The 26090-nt window shown below is 40.3% G+C and overlaps 1 protein-coding gene across 3 annotated transcripts in view; it reads right to left on the minus strand.

The window, feature by feature from the left end:
* Positions 1-26090, minus strand: part of SLC12A1 (solute carrier family 12 member 1) — an 86211-nt gene that overhangs the window by 31640 nt on the left and 28481 nt on the right. For all 3 annotated transcript variants that reach the window (XM_045901898.1, XM_045901896.1, XM_045901899.1), the window contains exons 9-18: positions 24305-24389; positions 21695-21846; positions 20380-20487; positions 19939-20062; positions 18089-18190; positions 15607-15762; positions 12185-12284; positions 11302-11413; positions 3078-3218; positions 463-569 (exon numbers count right to left, since the gene is read on the minus strand). In XM_045901898.1, the coding sequence (XP_045757854.1) occupies positions 463-569; positions 3078-3218; positions 11302-11413; positions 12185-12284; positions 15607-15762; positions 18089-18190; positions 19939-20062; positions 20380-20487; positions 21695-21846; positions 24305-24389 (1187 nt within the window). The remainder of the gene's footprint in view (positions 1-462; positions 570-3077; positions 3219-11301; positions 11414-12184; positions 12285-15606; positions 15763-18088; positions 18191-19938; positions 20063-20379; positions 20488-21694; positions 21847-24304; positions 24390-26090) is intronic.

The raw sequence follows: 26090 nt of genomic DNA on the forward strand, positions 1-26090 counted from the left end.
CTTTTTGTTCTTAAACCAACACAGAGGCACTGATACATGACAGCCTCATGGCAGCAAAGGGGGAGCCGAGGCTCTGGGGTAATAAACTCCTGATCCAAGGCTCAGGAGAAGACAGTGACTGAACTGGGCACACCAGCCAACCCAAGTTCCCCGGTGTTCTGAAAGAGCATTTCCTTCCTCACCTAGCTGTCCTTTGCTCTTCATCTTGTGAATAGGTTTCAAGATTGTAACCCCTACTATTTACCTTTTTCTTTGACATCCAGTTCCCTCCACCCTGCCTCCTCAGACACTACGATCCCATGCAGTTCTACTAGCAGCAGTGATTTTTCACTTTGGTAGAGAATTCAGGGTACCAGGGGAATGTCTTCTTCTCAGGCAATTTAATCTGGTACAACAACCTGTTATGTACTGCCCTGGTTAGTACTTTGTAAACAAGAACACGTCCCAAAAGCCATCACTTACTGTATGATTCCCACATAGTTCTCAATCTCTGTCAAGGGAGCTTTCCTCCAGTTTTTTTTAAATCCAATCACCAGAGTGTTTGGTTTCATTCTTCCTAAGCCCGAGGCCTAAACAGAGGAGATAAACACATGGGCAATCCTTTCCATACCAGGAAACTACCACTGCAAATGAAAAATAATGTCCACAAGAGCACTGGAGTAATGTCCTGAAGATTTCTGAAGATGAGATTACATTTTAGTGCATGTCCTTCATGCCCGTACCCAAGCATAAAATAGAAAGATTAGTTCTAAATCATCTCAGCCATAAATGGATTTTAGATGACAGAAATGTAGCTTTTCTAAATTAGCAGTCATTTGCATTTCTTCTGACACACTCATTAAAATGGTTCAATAATTTAAAATCAAGTGAGGGTCGGCTTAACCGTTGGCGTGCATGCTGTAACTTAGTGGTTCAAAGCTCATTTCCACCTGTTTTATCCATAATGTCATTAACAATAAAATCCATGTTTGGAAAATGCTTAGATGCAAGGATCACTGAAACTTCGCCTTGTTTTATTTCATGAAGAGTAAGTGAGCTATGTCTCTAGGACCTAATCCTCTTGCAGGACAGTATCGTGAATAGTCATCTTCCACTTCAGGTTTCACTCTCCCCCATTAGATGGCGGGATATGGCTTCCAGTTAATTAAACTTCACTCAGCAATATCATTGAGCACCTATTAATTGCAAAGTGTTATGGTAGGTGCTGTGGAAGAGCAGTGAGGCATATTCTTTGGCCCTAAAGAGCTTAGAATAATGTGAAGGAGGCAAGATATACAGAGATAATTATAATTCAAGTGCACATGCAGTAGGAACTCATATGGAAGCCTAAAGGAAGAAACCTTGAGTTCCAGCTGTGGATTCATGGCTGGCTTCAGGGGGGAGGTGACATCTGTTCCAGATCTTACGGGTTGGTGAGAGGTTGACAAGCATAGAAAGGAGAGCAGTGGGAGTGAAAGAAGGACACTCTGGGTCACAGGAAGAGTGAAACCAGTGATCAGAGTGGGACATGTTGAAGGGGGCAGTAGCAAGCAGGAGGAGATGGGTATCAATGGGAGGGCTCCGGCCCCCACATTTGTTGTGTTTCTCCTAGAATTGTACAGGTAGCAGGACAACTCCTTGAGTTCTCATTTGGTGCTTGGCAGGATGGAGCTCAACTTTTTTGTGACTATAGTTTGGGGATGTGGTCATTCGTACCATTAATTCTTAGATGCAAAGGAGGCTTTATCCAAAATGATGTAATGACCCCCGTGTTTCCCTTTAATACTGCCCTGTCCTGCCCTTTTGTCCTGGTCCCTCTGTACTCCACGTTTCTTTGAGCAAATTCAAGTGAACAAGCTTTCTGCATTGTTAAATTATTTTTACATTTTCTTCCAGATTCATATAACAATTGTTTTCCAGACCTGTCTTTTATCTCCCTGCTTATTCCATGTTAGTCCACCCATTCCTCACTGAAAATTTTATTTACCAATCTTTTGTGATAATTTTACCTGAAATGTGTAACTTTCTCAACATATTTCACCGAAGAGCTATTGAAAAGGAACTTGCTACAAAAAAAGTCAGCCTCTTAAAATGGCATCTATTTACATGGCCTAACAAATTCATAACAGATGAAAAGATACTCATTGGGGGTAATAGGTCTTTCAGAAATGGTTTCTCTGCGTGTGCAGCTACTTTGCAAGAATTCTTCAGGAATATTAGAGACAGGAATGCACCAAGTACTCTTAATCCCCAAAATACTACAGTTTAATCAATTTTTTCTTTCCAGCCTGCATAAGCATCAGAGTTACTGGACGCCGTCCTGAATTTTGACACTCCTGGAAATGGTAACTCTGAAAGTGAATACATAACTTGGTTATATGTAGAATCAGGGCTTTCCAACCACATTAAAGCCAAAATGATTAGAAAGCCAAGCCCTACAGTTTCTGAGGGTCTCCTTGGATTGTTTTAAGGATACTTCACCATTCTAAGTTATGATCAGAAAGATTCTATGTACTTATTATGGAAGGGGAGGAAAAAGGAAAGAATAAGGAAGAAAAGAACTGCAGGTTTTAGCATGGAGCCACAGAGATTATTACATTTTATTCAACATTCTGGAAATAATTTAGGGGGATAGGGAGATCTTACGCCCAGATCCCCATGCCTTTATTTAGTCGAATCTAGCAGCTTGCCCTCACGCCATTTGCAGAAGAAAAAAGGAGCAGAATGCCTGACTTGAGTATTGCTATATGCAGTATGAGATGCAAAAATAGTTTGAAGTTTTAATAGGATCCTGAATGTCGTCAACCATCAGAACAGATTTGCATTTCAATAAGTGTGGGGACAGAATGTATGCTGGTGGCCAAAGGCAACCTCATTTTCCATTTCCAGCCTATCACCCATAGTTCATTGTAATAGACCCTCTCTGCTTTTGTTTTAGATTTGCCTCTCCTCAGGAATTCGAAATGAATTCCTTAACCATCCGCATTGGTCTCCGAGGCTGTGCTGCCTAACTGGAGCCGTTCACTAGGGGAGCTCATCAACAGGAGGGTGCTAATTGTCTTTTGCCTCCATACTCATCCCTTCAGCGCCAGCCTTACCTGAAGGAGACTTCGGACACCATCTCTGAAACAATCTGCCGCCACTGCAGCGTAAAAAGCCTTGATTTTGTTCTTTATAAGCCAGGCTTGCTTTTTTGCCATGCCACTGTTCATCTCTTTAACACACAGCTTGCGAGGTCCCTGGATGACATGATGAAATATTGGTCAGAAGCCCTGCTTTTACCCATCGCGCTGCTCTTGTTTTCTAAAGGACAAAAATAGCCAGCAATGCCCCCAACGAGTTAAGAAATGAGAAAGGGGAAAACACCTCACTAGACAGGGTTCACGCAGATGCAACCTCTTGGAGTGAGCCTATGTTGCTCCCGTCATTCCCTTGCCGCCCAGAATGTCCAGGTGCATTAACACCTGCTCCATTAACTGCCTCATGCCAAAGGAAGAAAGAGCCAAGGGCATCATAGCACAGGAAGAAAACACTGAAAATGTGACTGAAGAAATTCAGGATGAATACACAACCAGCCTTTGACTCAACAGCAAGAGGCATGTTTAGGAATACTACAGAAATCTCAGCTAGAGCCCAATTTGAAGAAATGGACCAAGCTCTTGGGAGCCAGAACATGGTGGGTTGTAAGTCCTGCCATGAACTACCACATCTTGACAATTCTATTAGGCCAATTCATTGCTTTTTGTGTGTGGTGTGTGGTAAAAACACCCTTGCATCACTTTTCCCTGTGTAATGTTGACTTACTCCTATCCAAATAAATTAAGATTTCCCTCTCACTCAAGGAATTTGGTGGGAACAGAGGTTCACACACCTACGGCATAGGAAGAATAGGAGAGCTTAAGAGAGAGGAGGCAGGTGTTATGGTGGTAGATGAAACGGCTTATAATTTTAAGACTTGAGTTCTGGAAACTCATTTTAACTAAACTTTTGATTCTTTTCCTTCTTCCCTAAAGGTCCAAGCTAGCTCTTTTCTTCGCAATTTTCAAATCAAACCCAAAAAGTGTTTCTCATGATCTGTAATATGGCTGATAAGGTACAAATCTACTATTTTCCTAGGAAAATTCTTTCAACTCATGGAGAGATTAGGTATGTTGTTGAATTGTCTGAGATTTCATACAAGCCACCTGGGATCTTGATGAAATGCAGTGTGTAGGTCTGGAATGAGGCTTAAGATTCTGCATTTCTAACAAACCCCCAGGTGGCATGGATGCTGCTAGTCCTCGGGCCATGCTTAGAGTCACAGTCTTAGAGGGTCTTAGATGGGAGAGAAAGGGCTTGAGATGTATGAGAAAGATGCCAGGCTTTGTGGTCTGCAGAACTGGTTTCAAATCTAAGCTTGGCCATTCGGAAGTGACTGATTATTTCTGAGCTCGGATAGATTTTTCTGAAAACAGGGATAAATTCTCTATCCTGCAAGGTTGTTTTGAATAGCATTGATAAAGTGCCTAGTCTGATGTCTGGAAGATAGTAGGTACTCATCCAAAGTTGGATGATTTTTATTATCTTAAGTGAGTGCTTACCATCTCTTTGAGGCCCCAGACCTATTTTCACCACCGTGTTTGCTCTATGACAGAGTGCTGAACTGGAAGCCAGAGCACTGGGTGTAAATCTGGCTCTCACACTGACTGGCTGATGCCCCAGTGCCATGTGTCCTTTCTTGGTGTGGGTTCTACAGCTACAAAAATAAGGGAATTGTCTAGTTCATCACTGTCCAGTATGATAGGCCTTATCCATTTGCTGTTGAGCATTTGAAATGTGTCTGGTCCACATGAGATGTACTGGAAAGGGAAAATAAACACTGGATTTTGCAGCCTTAGGATGGGAAAAAAAAGGAATGTAAGATATCTCATTATTATTTTTATAGTGTGCATATTGAAATAATAACATTTAGGATGCATAACATTAAATAAAATCTATTAAAATTAACTATTCTTATCTCCTTTTACTTTTTCCAATGGCTACTAGAAAATTTTAAATTACATATGGGACACATATTATATTGCTATTCCATAATACTAGATGATCTCTGTGGTCACTTCCATCTTAATATTCTACGTGCTTGTTTTTACCAGCATATTTTCTAGAACTTGCCAACTTTTCAAAAGACTTTTCAAAAACAGTTTGGATGACTTATGTTAGTTAAAAAACAAGAGCCTTCAATGAAGATGGGGTAGGTCAAGTTATAGGGGACAGTAGTTATTAAACCAGAAGACCTAACCTAAAGAAACATATGTCATTATGGATCAAATTTTTCTCAGGGTTCTAGAATGTCAATGCATTTTGGACCATCAGTTCTCCTTGGGCATTCTAGACTCTGTCAACTGCAAAGAAAGAAGAAATATTTTATCCAGGGAAGTTCAATGGTAACCCTGAGACAGAAAGATAACCAACAGCTAGAAAAGGTATTGGGCCATCAGTGTATTGAGTTGTACCACAATGACTATGAACCCCTGGGGAAAGTGGCATTTACTTAAATAAATACAGTCTAATGTAGGTCTGTTATTGCTACAAAAATCCAGATTAAGCATTAATTGTGACAGAAAGATTTACTTTAATGCCTAAATTTGCCATATTGAGAAGTCATAAAAATATTTCAGGCAGAATCTCTCTTTGCCAAAAGCGATTATATTTTCGTAGCACACTTATTAATGTGAGGCAAGGCTGCAATACAAATGTAGTAGGGAAAAACAAACTAACAAAGAGGGAAGACATACTGGAATATAATTATTCAACATTCAAATAATACCATAGTCACCAAAACGGATTTTACCACTCAATTGAAATATTTAGCTCAATGAGGATCCAAAATATGAATGCATAAATTAATTCATGATTTAAACAAAGAAGCTCTAAAAATCTTGTATATATTATAACTTTGACATTGATTGAGAAAAGGGTAAAGAAATTCTAATTATTTAGTCTGGAGAAGTAGTTGATGTGATGCTACTTCAAATAAATGAATATTATGAAAAGAATTCCAGTATCATTAGGATCAAGTAGAGAAATTTGGGCCAAAAGCAATGTTCTTCCCAGCTTTCATTTTTCAAGACACTGAGAGTCTTACTGCTCTGTCTTCGCTTTCATTGTCACTCTGGTTGGAATGGTGGGAAAGAGAATTTTTCCTTTCTGATTTGGTCCATATTTCATCTCACCCTGTGCCTAGTGCCCATTCATGGGTCATTTCATTTTTCCTGTGCTGGGCCATGTCACTATCTTATGCACATCGTGACAGAGACTCGATGGCTAAAGAAGAATAGATGCATCTATAATAATGTGTCACCTTGGTGGTTGTGAACATTGAGATTAAGAAGAGGTTGAAGATAGAAGAAAAAAAATGAGAATTTTAGTTTCCCCTGGTTTGTCTGTGCTTAAACAGTCCAGGAATTGGTTGCGTTCCCTGAGTTTTCTGAAGAGCATCTTTGAATTCAAATAGAGCTTTAGGTTTTATTAAGATATTTTATAAATATAGATATTTTATAATATTTTATAAATTTTAAGAAAAAAGAGAAAGGGACACAGTAAGGGTGAAATTTTGTTAAAAGGGGATCTACATGAGGAAGCTGGTCAAAAACTATCTGTCATCTCCCTTACCGTGAGAGGGAAGAACAGGACAATCAAGGTTTAAAGGGTGTGAAAGAGTAGGAAGCATTAATCAAAATAGATCTACATCTTGGTACACGTAGGTGAAATGAGTAGAAGAATAGCAATAAACCTCAGATAACATTGCCTTTGGAGAGGGAGAGAGCCATGAGCAAAGTGGTTATAACAGGGACTTGAGCGATGATGGTTTATTCCATTTTAAAAGTGAGTAGGAACATCTGTGACAAAAATGTTAAGTCATTAATTACAATAAGTAGAATATGGGTGTCATTTAATTTTATATAGTTTAGTCATATGAAATTGCCAGTGTTCCACAGTTTTGACCCACAAAAATGTAAATTTCATGATTTGACCTAATATTCTTCTTAATGTTTCAAAATAAAAAAATAGAAGCAATCTAAAAAAAACTATTTTTTTAGCCAACAGGAAAACAAAATGTACTTAATAAAAGATGCCACTGCACACTTGAAAGCCTTTTGCAATTTTAAGACAAACAACATTTAGAAAAGAGGTAAATGTTGCATTTGGGGGACAATAAAGGCTTTATCTGATTTGCATTCTAAAGCCCAGGTCAATTGGATCAAGTTTCCATCTTTAAGGTATATTTGTCTTTGATTTGTTTTAATGAAAAATACCCTGCCTTTAAACTAAAACTGAGAAGTATAGGGGCATCTGGGTGGCTCAGTCGTTAGGCGTCTGCCTTCGGCTCAGGTCATGATCCCAGAGTCCTGGGATCGAGCCCCGCAGTGGGCTCCCTGCTCGATGGGAAGCCTGCTTCTCCCTCTCCCACTCCCTCTGCTTGTGTTCCCTCTCTTACTGTGTCTCTCTCTCAAATAAAACAACAACAACAACAAAACAAAACAAAACAAAAACCTGAGAAGTATATGAGTGAGGTTCTGTTGACGCCCGCAGGACGCCTTCCCACATGGGGAAGAGAAATGTGAGCTGGCACCTTACAATTTTTAGAACCAAACATAGTGTACTCGGAGAAAAAAGTCTCCATGAGCCCAAACTAAGTTATTGCAATGACTGGTTTTATTGTCTTCCTAACTCCTATAAATAAGCGAGGAAACTGACTGACAAAGAAAAACAGTGTGTTTTTAGGTCATGGTACACAGGGTAGAATCAGTGGAGTTTGCAACCCCTTACTTAATACTTGCCTGTTGCTGAACCCCCACACTGAACTATGCTTGGCAATATGAGAAGATACTAGAAATGCGGAGTCCTACTTACTCCCTCTGATCTTTCTGCGATGATAGGAATGAAGCACAGAAGAAGAAAATTACTTTTGTTCAATATAAAGCCTCTTGGGATATAAGTATGTTGATGATTTTCACGTGGTAATTCAAAGGAGAAGAGCAGACAATATTGTAAGCTACCTACTGGATTCCTTAAAAAAAGATGCCCATATTTGAATGATGAAGGGTACTTCTGAAATGTTCAGGCTGGGTAGGAAAGAAGCAAGAAGGAGGAAGAGGTTCTGATGGGTGAGTGTAAGAGTTAGTTGGAGAGTTGGAAGGACACAGTGGGGGCTTGGCGTCCAGCAAAAAGAATAACTCTATCCATTTCAATTTCAGCAGCTCTGAGGGCCATGATGTCTAATCTTTTAAAAATGCCTTTTAAAAATGCCTTTGCTAAAAAAAGAAGATAGTAGGAAGGGAAAAATGAAGTGGGGGAAATCGGAGGGGGAGACGAACCATGAGAGACTATGGACTGAGAAACAAACTGAGGGTTTTAGAGGGGAGGGAGGTGGGAGGATGGGTTAGCCTGGTGATGGGTATTAAAGAGGGCACGTTCTGCATGGAGCACTGGGTGTTATACGCAAACCATGAATCATGGAAGACTACATCAAAAACTATGATGTAATGAATGGTTACTAACATAACATAATAAAATAAAATTTTAAAAAAAGCCTTTGCTGTGGAAAATGGCAGCTGTAGCCACATGCTTTCCATCTACCCACTAGCAATGAAGTTCTAGTGAGCTCTGGGTCTTGCTCCTTCCTTGTAGTGTAACCGCATTTCAAGTTAGCACTGAAATAACCGCGAGAGGGACAAAGCACAGAGCCTGCCGTCCTATGATTAGTCAGAGGGAATATGTAGCTCACTGTTCTGTTGTGATCATGTTGGATACCTAAAAAAGTGCAAAATCCGTGCCAGGATCTGGTTTCCCTAAGAAAGCATGTTTCTGGTTTTTGTTGAAAGGGATATATTTTTGGAGTGAAAATGGCAACTATGGTATGCCAAAAATAATGGTGATGAAAATAGCAGTTCCAACAGTAACAAGTACAATTGGTTGAGCATTTACTATTTGACAGGTGCTGCGCCGAGCCCTGGAAAACTCACCTGATAGAATTCTCACAACAGCTCTACAACATGCTATTATTATTAGGATTCCCATTTTATAAAGAAAGAGAGAAAACTGAGGCCCAGAAAGATTAAATTCTGTACCTAAGGGACTCTAACAGGTGGCAAACAGTGGTTCAGCCAATAGGTGGCAAATAGTGATTCAGAACTGACCTTGTTTCTCAGAAGCCAGCTACCCAGAGTTAAGAGCTGCATTGTCACCTCTCAAGATCATCACTCCTATTTAACCTTCCAATAAGGTTGGCCCAACTACCAACAACTGTGCTTTTGGAAAAAGTTTTCTAAGGGTATGCAGCTGACTTTCCCCAAGCCCCCTTCCATCTGTTTCTTTGCAAAGATGATTGATGACTGAGCCTAGAGTTGAAAGATGCTGACAGCATCTGCAGCCTCAGGGGCTCACAGACAGTAACTACCTGGAAAGTCATTAACTGATGCAGTAACTATTTTCTGTCCCAGGAGAAGCTCAGAACCTGGGAGCATGACTCGTGGGCCTTACTCAAAGAGACCAGCACAGTGACATATAACATGGTCCAATATACATGTTGAACAACAGGGCTATCGGAGGCACAAAGGGGCCTACTTCACATGATATCGCACAATCACACTCTTTTATTAGAGTGAAAGCAGCAAAGGGTTAATTAAAAACAGTATCTCCTGTCTCTATGAAAAGACCTTTTCTCCCTTGCCAATATATGACTCTTCATACTCTTGGTTCATTTCTCCTGTCCTAAAGATATTTTATTGCCTGCTAAACTAAGTTTTCTCTAAATTGCTAGAGAAGAAAAACACCCCAAACTGCTTATTCCATCAAAACCAGCCCTGTATTATATTGGCCAAAATGAAATTCAGTAATCCAGGGCACCAAAGTTGATAATATGAGAGAAGATTTTTAAAAATCCTCTGGAGTCACAGTTGGTCATTACTTATCCTGTCAATCTTATGTAGTAAGTAGGGTTCCTTCCACTCCCTTCCGGATAATTGTGTTAAGTTATATTGTCTCAGTTACTAGCATATAAGCATCGAGAGGAAGGAGAATATGACCAATTGCCTCATATAGCATTTAGAGTATTGACAAGTATAAAAAGATGCTTAAGTGCTGGTCAGGACGATGTGTGGTAAATTTGTCCCCACATCATGGCACAGCTGACTGGCCCCAGAATGACATGGCTTCCTGTCAGCCCTACTCCCTGGCAGGTGTTGGAAGTTTAGGTAGTGGCATCCAATTCTATCGGCACTCCCAGGGACACAAGCCTGCTAAGATTTTCTTCTCATGAGGTAACACAGAGCAGAGTTGGGTGGCCTGAACTGACACCCCGGTTCTGTCACTTTCTTGTCACGTGACCCTATGCAAGAATTTCATTTTCTTAAATCTTACTTTTCCATCCAGTAAAATGAAAACAGAGATTCTTTTTCCTTTCTGCCTCACTAGGCTGTAATATAGGTCAAACAAGAAAAATTGTAGGAAAATGCTTCGAGGAACAGGTATGTACTAAAAATAATTCATTGAAGTAGCTAAGGATTTTGAGTGGCGTGTGCATGCGTATGAGACAGACAGAGACAGAGATAGAGAGAGTGAGATTGTTATGGGAACACAGCAGAGATAGACTGGTTTGGAGGACCTAGGCTTACTATTTTCTTATAATTTTAATGCTTTCTCCTCACTTTAGAGATCGGTGATTGGTCAATAATTATGGTTAAATTTTTAGCATCTACTTTGAATGCCTCCTGGGAAAACCACCAGTAAGTTACCGTTAGTCTACCGCATACTTCCTGAACAAAAGGAACTCATTCATCTCTGAATGTTTATCCAAGGCATGGGAAACTTGGTTTAATTCCTTAGATATCTGTGGTGTCATCAATTTTATCCAAATATTTAATCTAAATTCTATGTGCTGTCATTTCAGGATATTATGTCTGGTTTTCTCCTCATCAGTTAATCTATATAATAGCACTCTCTGGCTCATTCCATCCTTTTATATTTCTGTGGACAGTTACCACCTCAAATGTCTTCATTTTATTTCTGAGCCACTTCTCTTTTTCTTGTCTCAAAGGCCATCATTTGGAAATATTTATCACTTTTAGTTGGTCTCCTATGAAATCTGAAACACTTTTTCTCCACTTGTTTAAATTCAGGATCACAGCCCTTGCCAGTCCTTGCTCTATGAATCAAGGAAAAGGGCTCTTGTCCAAACTGCCTTGCCATTTTCCTATCACTGCCTGTACCCACCTGGCTTGCCTAAAACAACACAAGGTGAGCAGGGAGGGAAGCACCTTCCTGGGATGAAGTGTCTCTTACCACAAAGACTTCACAGCAGATGCAAAGGCCACTGTTCTTGGTAAAGGCATGAGTAATGTCCAAGAGAGCAGGTCTTATCATAGGTCCCCCTGTTAAGACAATGCACTGTGGCCTGGAAATGGAGAAAAGAATATGTAAGAACTGGCCATTGCCAGAAGCCTATGAGCCAGAACAACCCCAGTGGAAATGGCAGGAATGGAGGGTTTGGCAAACTGGGACAATCTCTCCCCTAAATATTTTTTGGGTTTCTCATCAGAATTCTTGAATCATCCTACCTGTTCATCTTGCCATCTTTGTATTCTTAGTTCATTAGTGATGGCAAAAATGTGAAGTAAGAAAAAGGTAGTCCTGGGTTCCCCCTGTCTTTTTCTCTCCAGGCACTACCCTGTCCTAAATCCCCAAACAACCTGTCACTCTCCAGCTGGTATCTTCATGCTGCTTTCCTTCATCCTCCTTGCAAAGCTTGTTTTTTGGGGTTCCATTCAAAATAAGATATAACTAATGAAGAGTTTAAAATGTTACTTTTCCTAAGAGATTCAGTAAGCCACAGAACCTTAAGTTGAATGGAGACAGCACCAAGGATTAAGATGTTTGGGGGCATCTCTCTGAAATCACACCCTGAGATCACCTCTCTATCTCTGTGCATGGAAGGTGACACCCAACATTATGACGGTTTATAGCTGGGAGTGGGCATAGCTCAGAGTGGAAGAGAAGAACACTCATTCACAGAGATGTTGTTGGGAAAATGAGGCAGGTTTGTATGACTCTCTAGTCTTAGAATGTACCCATAAAGCATATCACTACTTGAGTGCATCTGTCTCCCCTAAAGGAAAGCCACTTCTAATGTGGAGTGACACCAGGATGCCTGAGAAGCCAACTTCACCTGAAATTTTTCACATGGTCTTCCACGGTAGTTAATTCCAGGGCGTTGTCTAATGCACTGACGTAGGAAAGAGCCTGTGTGGAGGAGCCCCAGTTCACGTCTGTGGACAACAGAAGAATTTGGCATCAAAAGCATTGACCTTCCCTCTGTATACTGTGACTAATTTTTATAAGCCATTGCCTTCTATGATTTTCCTTGGCTATGTCATCAGTGAGGAGTGCCCAAATTAGAGAAAACACAATGTAGTATTTCCTAGAAAGAGCATTGTGTCCTTCTATGAACACTTTATGAATTCTTAGAAGTGAGATGGCTCTTTCCCATTAAGGATCAGACTTTAAAGCTGCAGCCCCAGAAATTTTGCTTGGTGGGAGAGACTATGTGATAGCCACATTGTGAGTGGATAGACTTGGAAAAATGGTCAGCCTCTAAATAAATTCAAAAGGTCTTCACAAATTCTTGAATTGAAAAGAGTCATTTCTGTAGACATGGATCGTGTGCAGCCATCTTTATATTTTGAATAGTAAAACTGAACAGCTCAGGAATTCTTACTTTTTTGGGTATCCATGAAGAGGGTTCAGCAAGCATATTAATTTGATCTTTTAGGACCTAATCTTCATAATGAAGGAATTAAGTACTACCATCTCCTACCCCCTTTTTTTTCCCTACCCTTTTTTGAAAATAAATAAATAAATAAATATTAGATGGAACCTCCCATCAGGAAGTCTCTGGTGGGAATGTACAGATTTACTCCAGATGGCAGATAGAGTAATCTCCCTAGTCTTGCTCAGAAGAGTCAAGGAAATGGTTGGGAATAATTACCTGGAGATAAAAAGGATTAATATTGCCTAAGGGTTGACTAGGTAATTAGCACCAGGTATTTAGCATACTTTAGATTATTTTATTGTAATAAAAATCCTACTAGTCAATTGGATATTTGCAAGTAAAAAAATGAACCTTTTACCATTCCTCACACCATATATAAAAATTAACTCAAATTGGATAATGGACATAAATTTAAAATGTAAAGCTTTAAACTTTCAGAAGAAATTTGTGACCTTGGATTAGGGAAAGATAGATTAGAAGCAAAAAACCAAATCATAAAAGCAAAAAATGATAAATTTGACTTTATAGAAATTAAGAATATCTGCTCTTCAAAACAAACTGTAAGGAAAATGAAAAGACAAGTCATAGTCCTGTAGAAAATATTTGCAAAACACATACTGCTAAAGGATTTGCATCTAGAATACATAAAGAACTCCCCAACTGCTATGATAAGAAAATAAACAACTCAAAAAAATGGGCACAAGATTTAAACAGACATTTGACTGAAGAAGATATATGGATGGCAAATAAGATGTTCATCATTAGTCATCAGGAAAATGCAAGGCAAAGCAAAATGATAGTACTATACATCTATTAGAACTTTTTTTTTTTTTTAAATCAACTGACTATACTAAGTGCTGACAAGGATGTGGAGCAATGAGGACATTCATTCATTGCTGGTAGGAATAAAAGATGACACTGCTTCTGTGGAAAACAGTTTGGCAGTTTCTTATGAAGATACATACTCTTACTTTATAGTCAGAAATCCCACTCTTAGATATCCCACTCCTAGAGAAATGAAAACAGAGGTCCACATTAAAGTCCTGTGTGTGCATGTTTATAACAGCTTCATATATAATCATCCCAAGCTGGAAACAACCCAGATGTCCATCAGCTGGCGAATGCATTTTTTAAAAATTTGAGATATATTCATACAATGAAATACTACTCAACATAAACGAACAAAACACTTACATATACAACAACATGAATGAATCTAAAAACATCATGTTAAGTGAAAGGAAGTATACACAAAGGCTACATACTACATGATTCTATGTAATATTCTGAAAAGGCAAAGGTGTAGTGACAGAAATCAGAACAGTGGTTACTAGGGGCTAAGTTGAGGTGAAGAGATCGACTACATAGGAGTGTAAAGGGAACTTTTAGTGATGATGGGAATGTCCTCTGTCTTGATTGTGATGGTGGTTACAAGACTGTTTAAGTTTGTCAAAACCTATAGACTGTACATCTAAAGGATGAATTTTACCATACATAAATTATGCCTGATGCATAAAGTAATAAAGAAAAACAGGAAAAAAATCCCTTCAAGTTAGTTACTTTCTCCTTTCTTCTCTCCTTTCTTCTCTACTTTCCTGTGCAGTACAGGTAAGGGACATATGAGGGTGGCTTGGGGCTGTCCGACTCCTGAGACCGGGGCTCCCTGTACCACAGCTTCAGTCCATCCTTCTCGTTGATTCTAAAGTTAACATCCGAAGTTCAGATAGAATTGAGTGATCTATGGCAGCCTCTTGTTGTTCACATATTCCTTAGCATGACATTTATGTTTCTTACTTACCTGGCCCCAACCTACTCTTCCAGGCTTACCTCATGCCCTTTCTCCTTAGCACACAAAAACTCCATCCATGTTACAGGCCTTGAAGCTTCCTACATATGCCATGTCTTTGCATGCCTTCTAACTCCACTCATGCTTCTCCTTCAGCCCAGAATAACCTTCCCAGGCTCTATCTGATTAAACAACCCCTAGTCTCTTGTCTTTTTTTTAAGTAGCTTATTTGTTCATTCAACAAGTATTTAAGTACCTACTGAGTGTTGGCTCTGGGAATACAAGCCATGAGCCAGAGGAGTCTTCCTGGACAACTCTAGTCAGAGCTAATCACTCTGTCTGCTCTTCTCAGTAATTTTCTCATGCCATGCATGGTACTTACTATATTGCATTATGGTTCGTTGCTTGTGTGGGGGTCAGTGAACTCCTTGAGGACAGGGACTATATCTTATTTATCAGGATTTTTAGAAGGCGATATAATGGAAAGAGTGTGGGGTTTGGTATCATACACTTTACTTAAAATGTCAACTCCATCACATCCTGTTACCTCGGCAAGTGGTCAACTCTTTTTTTTTTTTTTTTTTTAAGATTTTATTTATTTGCGAGGGAGAGAATGAGAGACAGAGAACATGAGAGGGCAGAGGGCAGAGGGAGAAGCAGACCCCCTGCTGAGCAGGAAGCCCAATGCGGGACTCGATCCCAGGACTCCAGGATCATGACCCGAGCTGAAGGCAGTTGCTTAACCAACTGAGCCACCCAGGCGCCCCAGCAAGTGGTCAACTCTTTGAACTCCAGTTTCTTCATCTGTAAAATGGGTCTAATAATACCTAATGTATAGCATTATTGTGAGGATTCAATGAGGGCATGGTAAATAATAGGTGCTCAACATGGTTAGCTATCATTATGCTGTATTATATTATTAATATCCACTGTTCACACGGCACACCTAAGTACATAGGGGCTGCTCAGTAAACGTTTGTTGAATGAATGGTTAGTTAGGGAGTGCTTTCAAAAACCCCTCCTCTCATCTTACCTGGCTTCTTATAAGTCACGTAGAGGTAGAGGAAGAACTCAATGACATAGGTGATGACAGCTGCCCACCAGTTGATGACAAACATAACTGCACAGCACAAAATAGCTCCAAAAAGAGATACCCACATGTTGTAAATTCCATATGCAGGTCTCCATCCTGAAAGAAAAAAATATCTCGGTGCATATGAAAAACTTTCACACTATCACTTTATACCACCGCATATGATTCGCATGCAGGCAACAGTTTTTCCTAGAATAAAAATCAGAACTTTTGGGTCAAGCTCCCAATTCTGTTAGTTTTCTGTGATCTCAGGTCCCTGGCTTACGAAGGTACATCAAATAAGAATGCTGTAAAATACAGAAAACGTGTCACTTATGGCCTCTTCGTATGTCCTGCATGCCCCAGTTGTCTTCCCCGACTATGACACCTTAAGCTTCTGCTAGCGATACCATCAGGAGCTGAAAGGAGGCAGGAGAGATGAAAAGAGTGGGGTCTAGTGGGAAGGAGGGGGAGAAGCTCCTTGGTGGCCCAAGAAAAGAGGCAGTTAAGACAATGGACTTATTGTTCCCATGGAGAAGGCAGAGCATCATCAAAAGTCTAGCCACTAACTTCCTGCTAGCTCTGTCTTTACCTTAAGAGGATAGTACTTGCCCTCTCAGAAATAATAATCTATGGAAAAAGAGGGAGACGTTTTCGCCAATGGCTTCTTAAACCCAATGCATTAATAAGATTTTGCATTTTACAGTGAAAATATTTCTCACAGTTCATATATGCATGGGAGTGTCCCCTGTTCTATTAGTTTCCTGCCATGCAGAAGCTGGGAGACAGCAGCGCCGGCTGGGGAAGCTCTGATTTGAAGGGCATTTGGATGATGGGTGAAGTACATTTTAAATGTGGAGTTGCCAAAATACAACAGAGCTTTCCAAGTCTTCGGGAGGAATTTCTGAAATGGCTACAAGATGGAAATAGCACTTTGAGGACATCCCTGGAAATGCCCTTATTTTTCTGAGTCTGGCTGTGTGTGTGTCATTTCGTGGCTTTGTGTATCCACCTGTCTCTATGCGGTCTGCTATTTTTCCCCCTCTCTCTTTTTCTCTCTTCCCGTTTCTCTTCTTCCTTCCCACTCTTTCCCTTACCTACTCTATTATTTCACCTTGGTTTTTTTTTTTTTAAGATTTTATTTATTTATTTGACAGAGAGAGAGACAGAGAGAGAGGGAACACAAGCAGGGAGAGTGGAGAAGAAGCAGACTTTCTGCAGAGCAGGGAGCCTGATGCGGGGCTCGACCCCAGGATCCCGGGATCATGACCTGAGCCGAAGGCAGACACTTAACGACTGAGCCACCCAGGCGCCCCTCTTGTTTTTTTTTTTTTTTTTTTTTTAAGATTTTATTTATTTATTTGATTGAGAGATAGAGAGCACAAGTAAGCAGAGCGGCAGGCAGAGGGAGAGGGAGAAGCCGACTCCCCACTGAGCAGGGAGCCCAACGTCAGGCTCCATCCCAGGACCCTGAGATCATGACCTGAGCTGAAGGCAGATGCTCAACCGACTGAGCCACCCAGGCGCCCTTCACCTTGTTTTTCGAAGATGAACATAACACGGCACGGAGGTACACATTTCTATGACTTGTGTTCACTGACTAGAACTTTCTGTTCTCTGCTTAAAAGAAGACAACACAACAGAAATAAAAATTCCTCAGTTATCTTCTGGAGCCTCGTGGCCTTGGGTGGACGAAAGCTTCCCTTCCATCCATATTTTGTCTTACAGGCAGCAGGTTTCCCGAAGGAGGCTCAAGACCACACAGACCACACAGAAATGTGTTCATATCCCTGATAAAGGCCCTCATGGTGAAGAACTTTCTGAAGGTCAATAGTGACGAGTATCTATTCTGGTGGAAAGGCAGAAGGAATTCTAATAGCCGATGAAAGCGAGGCAGAGGTGAGAGGTGGCGAGAGAGGGAAGGTTCTTTGGTGTGAAATTTTGCACCTCTTTCACCCACAGTCTGCGGAGGGCAGGGATGCCACCGGCTTCAGCACGAATCTGCATTGACTGCACTCAGCAGGTAATTATGGGAACTACTCATCCTTCTCTTTTGCACCATGGGCAGGAAACAAATTGATAGTAAGGAAGTTTCAAAAATATACATTTATTCCACTTCTGTGGTCACTTTCACCCTGGAAATAAATAGTGGGGTTTTTCTACTGCTGAAATAAATGTGGTTTCTCTTGCAATGAATAATTTATTGCCGCAGGAGAAAATTGACTTTACGGTTGGTCAAAAAGGCCATTGCTCAAATGATTCTTTTTCTATTTCAGAAGTCACCCCGCCCCCAACTCACCAAAATAAAGTGTATTATGCTGCCCACTAGGATATAAGGAAACATATAAACACAGATTGAGCACTTTTCACTGACTTATTTCATCTTATTGAGACAAACTAACTGTCTGCTTAGGCTTCTTTTAGTTTTGAAGAGTCAGCTTACCCGGAGATTTGGCATACGAGGCATGGAAGCAGGAGAAATTAATAAGTGCGTATGAGGCCAGGAAGAAGTTGGAGATGATGGGGGCGATGGTGTTCAGTTCCGCTGTGAAAGAAGCACAAGTGAGCATGTCCGTGTGAATGATGAGACCAGGGGCTGAACAGCTGTCAGAGCCTGGAAGCTTGACTTTATTTGGAAATTGAAAACATAGCTAGCATCTGTCAAAGTTTAAGAAGTTAGTGATTTTTCTTTGGGATTGCATTCATTTAAAAATATATTCTCAGCCAGGGTTTCCATAAAGCAAGGAGCAAGAAAACCTCCCAATGAGAGAAAATAGACGATAGACAAGACCTCTACCCAGCAAACATTCGAATGGGTGTGGGTGGAGGGTTTGGCGACTGGGCAGATGAAAAACTCCCCTGTCGCTCTTGCAGAGGTACCAAATCCTGCAATCTTTCTCTGCTGTGGATATAAGCAAAAAGCTCTACAGGGCAACAGATCAGTTAAATACCAGGGCACCCGAAATGCTTAATTGGAAATTTCTATACCTAACTTGCTCTCCCTGACTCACAGAACTCTTGCTAGTCCTTTCTTTTCTTAACATTTCTAGAGAGTTCTACCTGTCAAGGTTTGCCAAAAAAAATATTTACCCCAGTAGCTAAATATCTGGTATAATTTAATCCTAGCTGAATGGTTTGCTGTATAAGAAATAATTTAGTAACATTCTCATTTATCAACCTCAGTGATGCAAATGCAACTGGCAGCTGGGTGTGATTCTAGATCATAGATGCTAGCAGGGAAGTAGGCAAAAATAGCTGCCATGAAGCTCATGTACGTTGTTGTGAGTATTTTTAAGGATGATATTTAATTTATACAATTTTTTTTAACACTTTGGCTATTTGATCACATAAAGGCATTATAGGGGAATGATTTGAGGTCTTAAGTTATGTAATGGAAACATTTCTGTACATAATCACTTTTTGTTTAATTTTTTAAAAATCTAACAAACATAGTCATATCTTCCCCCTCTTCAACCTTGTAGAAATCTTAATGAGGATTCAGGAATTACAGTCACTTCCTGAGTTTATGTGATGAGGAGGAGCCTTTATTGTTTGGTGCCACTGCGCTGAGGAAGGCTCTGCCCTTCTAGACAGAGTTACCATGGCCTTGCGTTTTACTTATTTTCATCTGATATGTTCACCAGCAAAGGTGGCACCTTAGGGAGGAATGAGGAGTGTGCAGGCTGAAGTTGATGAATGTGCCTCTCCAAGATTACGCAACTATTTCTATATTGCTTAGGGAGAGGGAGCCGAGATGATAGTCTGGGCAAGGGGTTCTCAAACCTCAGTGGTCTACAGATCTCTTGAGGAGCTTCTATACATGCAGATTCCTTATCCCCTTATCCTCTCCGGGGTTGGGTCTGAAAAATCGACACATTAACAAACCCCAAGTGATTCTGATTCTGATATAGGCAGTCAATGGACCAACATTTTGTAAACGACACTTTAATTCTCCTGGTAGCTGCCAGGCCAGGAGATGTAGAGATAGGTGGCACCTGGGGAAGGCTCTGGAATTAGATGGTATCAGGCAGCTTGGAGGAAGGATTTGGGTTGCATTTGGTTGGATGGATTTCCAACATTCGGATTCAAAGAAGAGATTAAAGTCCAAAGTCTACCTCAAGTCCTCAAAGCCTGTCTGCACACAAGGATTCCTCATTTCCTTCTTAGACAGACTCCAATATTCCCAATTGGGATATTAAACAGAAAACAGGTAATTCCTCAAGCTAAAAGGAAAACCCTACCAGTAATCAGAAGAATTCTTTAGCTTTCAGTACGCACAAGAAAATCACGAACCAATAAGAATGAATGCCATGGCTATAAGGAAAGTGAGAAAGTATCCTCTCAGGGGTTCATTGTTTTTCCCATATCCCTTTGCAAAGAACTGCAGGGCTTTGTAGATGTTGTCCTTGCACAGAGCCTAGTGGAAAAGAAGAGGAGAAATTCGTCATTTATATCTATGCACAGTCATTTTCCCTAGGTGATTCAAACAAGAAGATTTGGAGAAAGATGAAGTGATACACAATATAGGCACAGGTTAACACAGCAGTTTATCATTCTCTATATTATTTGAATCGATCTTGACTATGTGGCAGACAGCATTTGAGCCAGATGCAAACGTTAAACTGTTTCAGAAAATGATGGAAAATGATGGCTGGTGAGAACGAGTATTTCAGCTTGATCCACGTTCAGTGGAAACGGACGTAGGGAGAAGCACGTGCTCTTGGCTTATGTCACCTGGAACACTTTGGGTGCGCTGACGAGGGAGGCCAGGGCTGAGGAGAGCGTTGCAGAAAAGATGCCGGCAGTGATGAGGGGGCCGAACCCTGACACCATGCTCATAACCTTGGGAAAAGATGTTCAAGTAAGGAGACTCATCCAACAGACAATTAAAAAACAAACAAAGCCAAAATCTTATGCAAATGCTTCCCCTTTTACTTTCCGTGATTTGGAATCTCCTTTATAAGCTAATTGCTTCTAACCAGATTCCAACCCCCTTGCCCTGCTTCATTCTCCAGTTCTTCATATTTGTTTTTTCAAAATGGAAATGGCCATTTTGTTGTCATTGTTTATGAAAATAGGAAATGCTCACCACAATACATCCAGAAGATACTGGAAAAAAATAAAGAAGGAAATGGTTTCAAGGATTTTGACAACATTTCCCCCCTTCTTTGGGGGCATATGTTTCTTTGACAATGGGAAATTCTATGGAGCAGAAAGTGGTATTTTAATAAGGTTTGGGGAGGGCTCAGCTGTTTCCCGGTCTTTTGAAAAGCTTTTGCCTTTCTTGTTCTTTCTGCATGTAGAGGCTTTTCAAACCTTTGCTTTCTCTGTGCTCATTAAATATAATTTTAGATCTGAGACATGATGAGATTCTATCAATTTAAGTCACATTTTGGAATAATGACTTCGGCTGAGTTCATTTCTCTTTGTTGGTTGTTAAAATAGATGAATGAAGCCTTCATGACAAATTTGCCTCTCCCTCCACTCACCAATCATTCAGACAAATTGATGTTTCAAGTTCCACAGTTTTCCCAACTTCTCTTGTTCCATTCCCCTCATTTACCTCCCCTTCTGCCACTCACAATTTCCCTCTTGGCCTTGTTTTCCAGGCACTCCAGGATCATGTTAGGGGCTTTCCCAAAACTGAGATCCATGCATGAAGTGCATTCCAAATACCAACTATCTAAGTCTCTCTTTCTCCCCACCATGAAATCTGGAACCATTGATTGGAAGATGCAATATGTCGGGTGGTAATCTTTCCCTGATGATGCAATTCATACAACTGCCTGTTCTCTCCCCACCACAGTAAATGTAACCACAGGATTTGCCACCACATAATGTCTAAGGAGCTCCCTCCCCTCACGCACGAATTGTTCCTTGCTGAATTCAAACAGACCAATAATTAATCAGTTGCAAGGTCAGAAGTTGCATTATTCTACACATGACTTTCTACAAATGAAACCTTTAAACCTGGCATTCTGACACCAGAGACATACAACTTACCTACACAAATAGCAAAAAGAAATAAACTTTTTTTTTCTGTTCAAACCTGGAAATTGTTCATCAGCCCATATTGACATGGTTCATGTCGACATCTTGAGAAGTCATAGCCCAACCCACAGGCTGCTGAACCATTGCAGTTCATCCCAGAAATGATGGTATCATTCATGCTTCCGGTGGCGTCTCGGACCACACAGGCCCCTGAGGAAACAACCGTGGCTCATCATTTCTTTATAAGGGTTCTTCTCCCATGGGATTTTCTTCCGAAAACATAGTTTACTTTGAGTCTGAGCAGGTCCACTGCCATCCTCTCTTGTCATCCTAGGGACATGGTCCCTGAAGGTTCCCATCCTCAGAGGCCCCAGAACGCCCCCTGTCTCTGACAGTCTGCCACTTCTACTGCCTTGGGGGGTTTAGGTCCAAGCTCTCACCTACCTTTGTAAGACACCTGGGGGTTGGAACTCTCCAACCCTTACTTTCTGAAATGCACATGGCAGTGCTTTGCACATAATATTCAATTCATATTTCTGGCGTGGTGCCACTGACCAAGTGTTTTTCAGGTAGAAGGATTTATTTCCTCATCTGCGAGAGAACTAAGGGATGGCATTATTGAATTCTAGTAATTAAGAGACCTGAGCCCTTGTTTTCAACTGATGATAGTCCTTGCATAGTTTTTTAAAGAGTTATAATTCAACTTTATACAGAATTTTAAAGGTTTAAATAATAAAGAAAATGTTTGGGGTTAAAATATTGAGATTTCCTTGGTAATATTAATGGTCAAATAATATTTGACCAAATATCAGTTTATTCCATTGCTTTTATCTATTTTGATATTTCTGTTATTTTCCATTATAAACATTCTATGATGAATATCTTTGTGGACAAATTTTTTCTTCTCTATTTCAAAATATTTCTCTAGGATAGATGTCTAGAAATGGAGTTATGAACTTTTTAAAGATTCTTGATGTATATTTTTTTAACAGACTTTCCTTATGAATTTTATAACTATAATCTCTGCCGCTATGTATTTGATAGGATTATTGAAATATATGAATATATGTGGAAAATATGTAGAAACTTTTCTGAACTACCTGAAGGATAAATATTTTACAAACTAAATCCCAACCAATAAAACTGTTCATTTTGCTTTTCAAACTCCAGCTGGTATGAATTTTCATTCTTGCTAATACCTAGCAATATTCTTGCTAGTACCCAGTGACAGGTACTAATGGGAACCCTTTATTTTACCCATAGAATTCATATCCTGTGAATCTGCAAAAGATTTAAAAACAATAGGATCTTCGTGTTGAAAGAGTAAAATAATCAGTACCGGAATCCTGTTTACATAGCCCTGAGGGGTGGCCTCCTAGCCTCTGCTTAAACAGTTGAAATTATGAATGTTGGTTACCAAGCAAAACCATCTGTTCCCGATTTTACCTTTTTGCATTGTTCATTTATGTTGAGCTGACTTTTTGGAATCATATATTTTGGCTTCTGCTCAATACAACTCCCTAAATTTCCATGAAGCCAAGCTATGAGCCATAACTTGCGCTAATGGCAGGCCAAGGACGCCAGGACTATCCTCCTCTGCAGGGAAAAGTACGGAAAGGGAATTTTCTTCCAGGCAAAAACTGGAAGAATCTCTGAAATCAGGTCTATAACTTTACTCGTTCCTTCATTTTTGCATTGTGTGAGATAGGAAATCATTTGGGAAATTTAACGTAAGGTGGTTTCAATGTCATTCAAAAATGTGTCAATTTTCTAAAGTATTGGAATAAAATCTCTTTACATGTAACTAAACTTGGAAATGCCACAGCAATACACCTAACATTATCCAATTTCCTCAAATAAGAGACAGTGAGAGAAGTTAACTGTTTTTGCTTTTTTCTCCAGAAGCCAACGTAAGAGAAATGCACTTCCCAAATTTCCTTTAAGCAGAGTATAATTGGGATGTGCCGTTCGGTAAAATGGTCATTCGGGCTTCCGCAGTGGGGACCCATTTTCCCTAGTGTGCACAGACAAGAGTTTTCTTCTCTGAATGTTCCACATTTCTTCCTCTCCTACTGTGGCGTAAGCATGAGGTGACCCCCCAACCAGGAGGAGGTGTGGCTGCAGGCAGCAGGTGGAAGGAAAGTCAGCTTAGGAACAGCAGGTGCATCTACATATGTTCTGCTTACTGAGCAATGTGGGGGCTGACCACCCATACTGCTGGCAGTTGGGTCTTGTTCTGATTTCCTGCCAACTGGTGATAGGGACTTTTCCATATCAGGGACAGTAGTGCAAGGAGGAGATACAGCCAGCAATTCTATATCTTTCATGCATTCCTAAGGCTTTTGTTTTTGTTTTTGTCTTGTTTTGTTTCTGGCTTATTTTCTCTTGCTCTGTTTCTCACCTGCCTCCCAGGGCAAGGGAGGTGGATGCTGGGAATGGTGGCTCCTTTGGCAGTGGGGTTATCACCTAGAGTAACTAATGGGATTCTCTTTGTGTTCAGTCAGAATAACAATCTGATTAACTCTACCCTAGCCCTAAAGCACCCAGGAAGGGAATTAAAAATGTTGTCTTTAAAAAAGCCTTTCGACCCACTGAAAGCCCACTGGACATAAGAACAACCAGACTCCTTGTAATTCTGGCATTCTGACACCAGAGACATACAACTCACCTACACAAATAGCAACTCCTATGTAGGCGACAGTGGTGATGAAAATGGCCAGCATGGTTCCTCTGGGGATGGCATCTTGGGGATCCTTTGAAGAAACAATGTGGCGGGATGAAGAGACAGGGTGCAATAAGAAATAGAAATGACTTGGAGTTATTACTGTATTTCAAATGTTTCGGCTACCCTTCCTGAGACAGGTTTGAAAGAAAAGATCAAGCAAATGGCAAAGTGGTGAGCCTGAGTTCTTTTTGGACGAATATAAGGTGTTCAAGGTGAATAAAGAAATCTCTAGAACTTTGCGCCGAATAGAAGAGATGTCTAACTGTCCAGGACAGAGTTTTTATAGAAAAGTAGACCAGTTAGCTCACTCACTAAGCGTCTCCCTCCCCTTTATCTCCTGTGAATTTCATGCAGATATATCAAACCTTAAAGTATTAGGGGAAAGATGCAAACACACCCTGCACATTGATGTACCTTTTTTTTTTTTTTTAAGATTTTATTTATTTATTTGACAGAGAGAGAGAGACACAGCGAGAGAGGGAACACAAGCAGGGGGAGTGGGAGAGGGAGAAGCAGGCTTCCCGCGGGGCAGGGAGCCCGATGCAGGGCTCGATCCCAGGACCCTGGGATCATGACCTGAGCTGAAGGCAGACGCTTAACGACTGAGCCACTCAGGCGCCCCAGCGCATTGATGTACCTTGACGATATCTGTGTGTGGGTATTAGTTTTGTACTAAGCTTAGGCTTGCTTTAAAAATAAATAACTTTGAAGCAAAAAAGATGATCTGCTAAGTTCTCCAATCCCTCAAATTTCCCATTTGGAATCTAGTTCAGGAATGACTGCTATGGGAGATATTTAATTTCCATAAGCAGGCATAAAGAAAGAGGCAAATTTAAGCTTATACCAGAAAATGGGCTTTTCTTTTTTGCTTATGCATGTATATAAATTCACTGGGCTGAGCTCACATCATATATAACATACCATTTTATATCCTGTTTTGGGGGCTAAATCATAGCATAATCAATTTCCAAGCACTATAACTTTTAAATTATTGAATTAAACTTAACAGGGATTATTAAATAGAGATTTCAGTGTACTCTTGCTTATACAAGGCAGTGCCTGGCATATAGAAGGAGTCAATAAATATTGAATTGAGGGAAGCGCAATCTCAGTAGATATTAGTCCCCCCACCAGAGGACCTGAGATGTATCAATACAAATAAGCAATAAATGTAGTTAAAGTTTAAGCTTTTTTGTTTTTGTTTTTAACTCAAATCTGCTGATCAAATCCATCAGAGAGGCCAACTCATGGTAAATTTCCAACCTGACAGCTGGAAATAACTATACAAGAGAATTTGCCCTTAATGGGAGTAAGTCAGCTCCATGGAGCCACTCTGTGGTCATTGATTCTCACTCCTTTAGGAATATTTGTACATAGGCCTAGTTTTGCTGCATATATACCTAGTCTCCTCCTTCCAAACTATTGTCTGCAAAAGTGATTTTGGCTAATGAGTGCAGTTGAACAGCACGTCAAAGAAGAAGAAAGTAATTGTGGCTGAAATAGGCCCCACTCAATCTTCCAATTCATGGTATGTTTCAAGTTTTATTTTATAAACTATTTCTTGTGATCTGAGTGAAATGGGAAGATTAATTTAAGTGGGAAGAAAGGAAATATATATATAAAGATAAGAGGTGTGAAGGTGGAGGGCAGTCATGTACCTCAAACATGAAAGCTTAGCTTTTATGTAGAACCATCTCCTACAAACTCTGAAATTACTTACTTAGAATTT

This window comes from Mirounga angustirostris, unplaced genomic scaffold, assembly GCF_029215605.1.
Source record: "Mirounga angustirostris isolate CCGP_5_RB_7025 unplaced genomic scaffold, mMirAng1.0.hap1 SCAF_9, whole genome shotgun sequence".
Taxonomy (NCBI): domain Eukaryota; kingdom Metazoa; phylum Chordata; class Mammalia; order Carnivora; family Phocidae; genus Mirounga; species Mirounga angustirostris.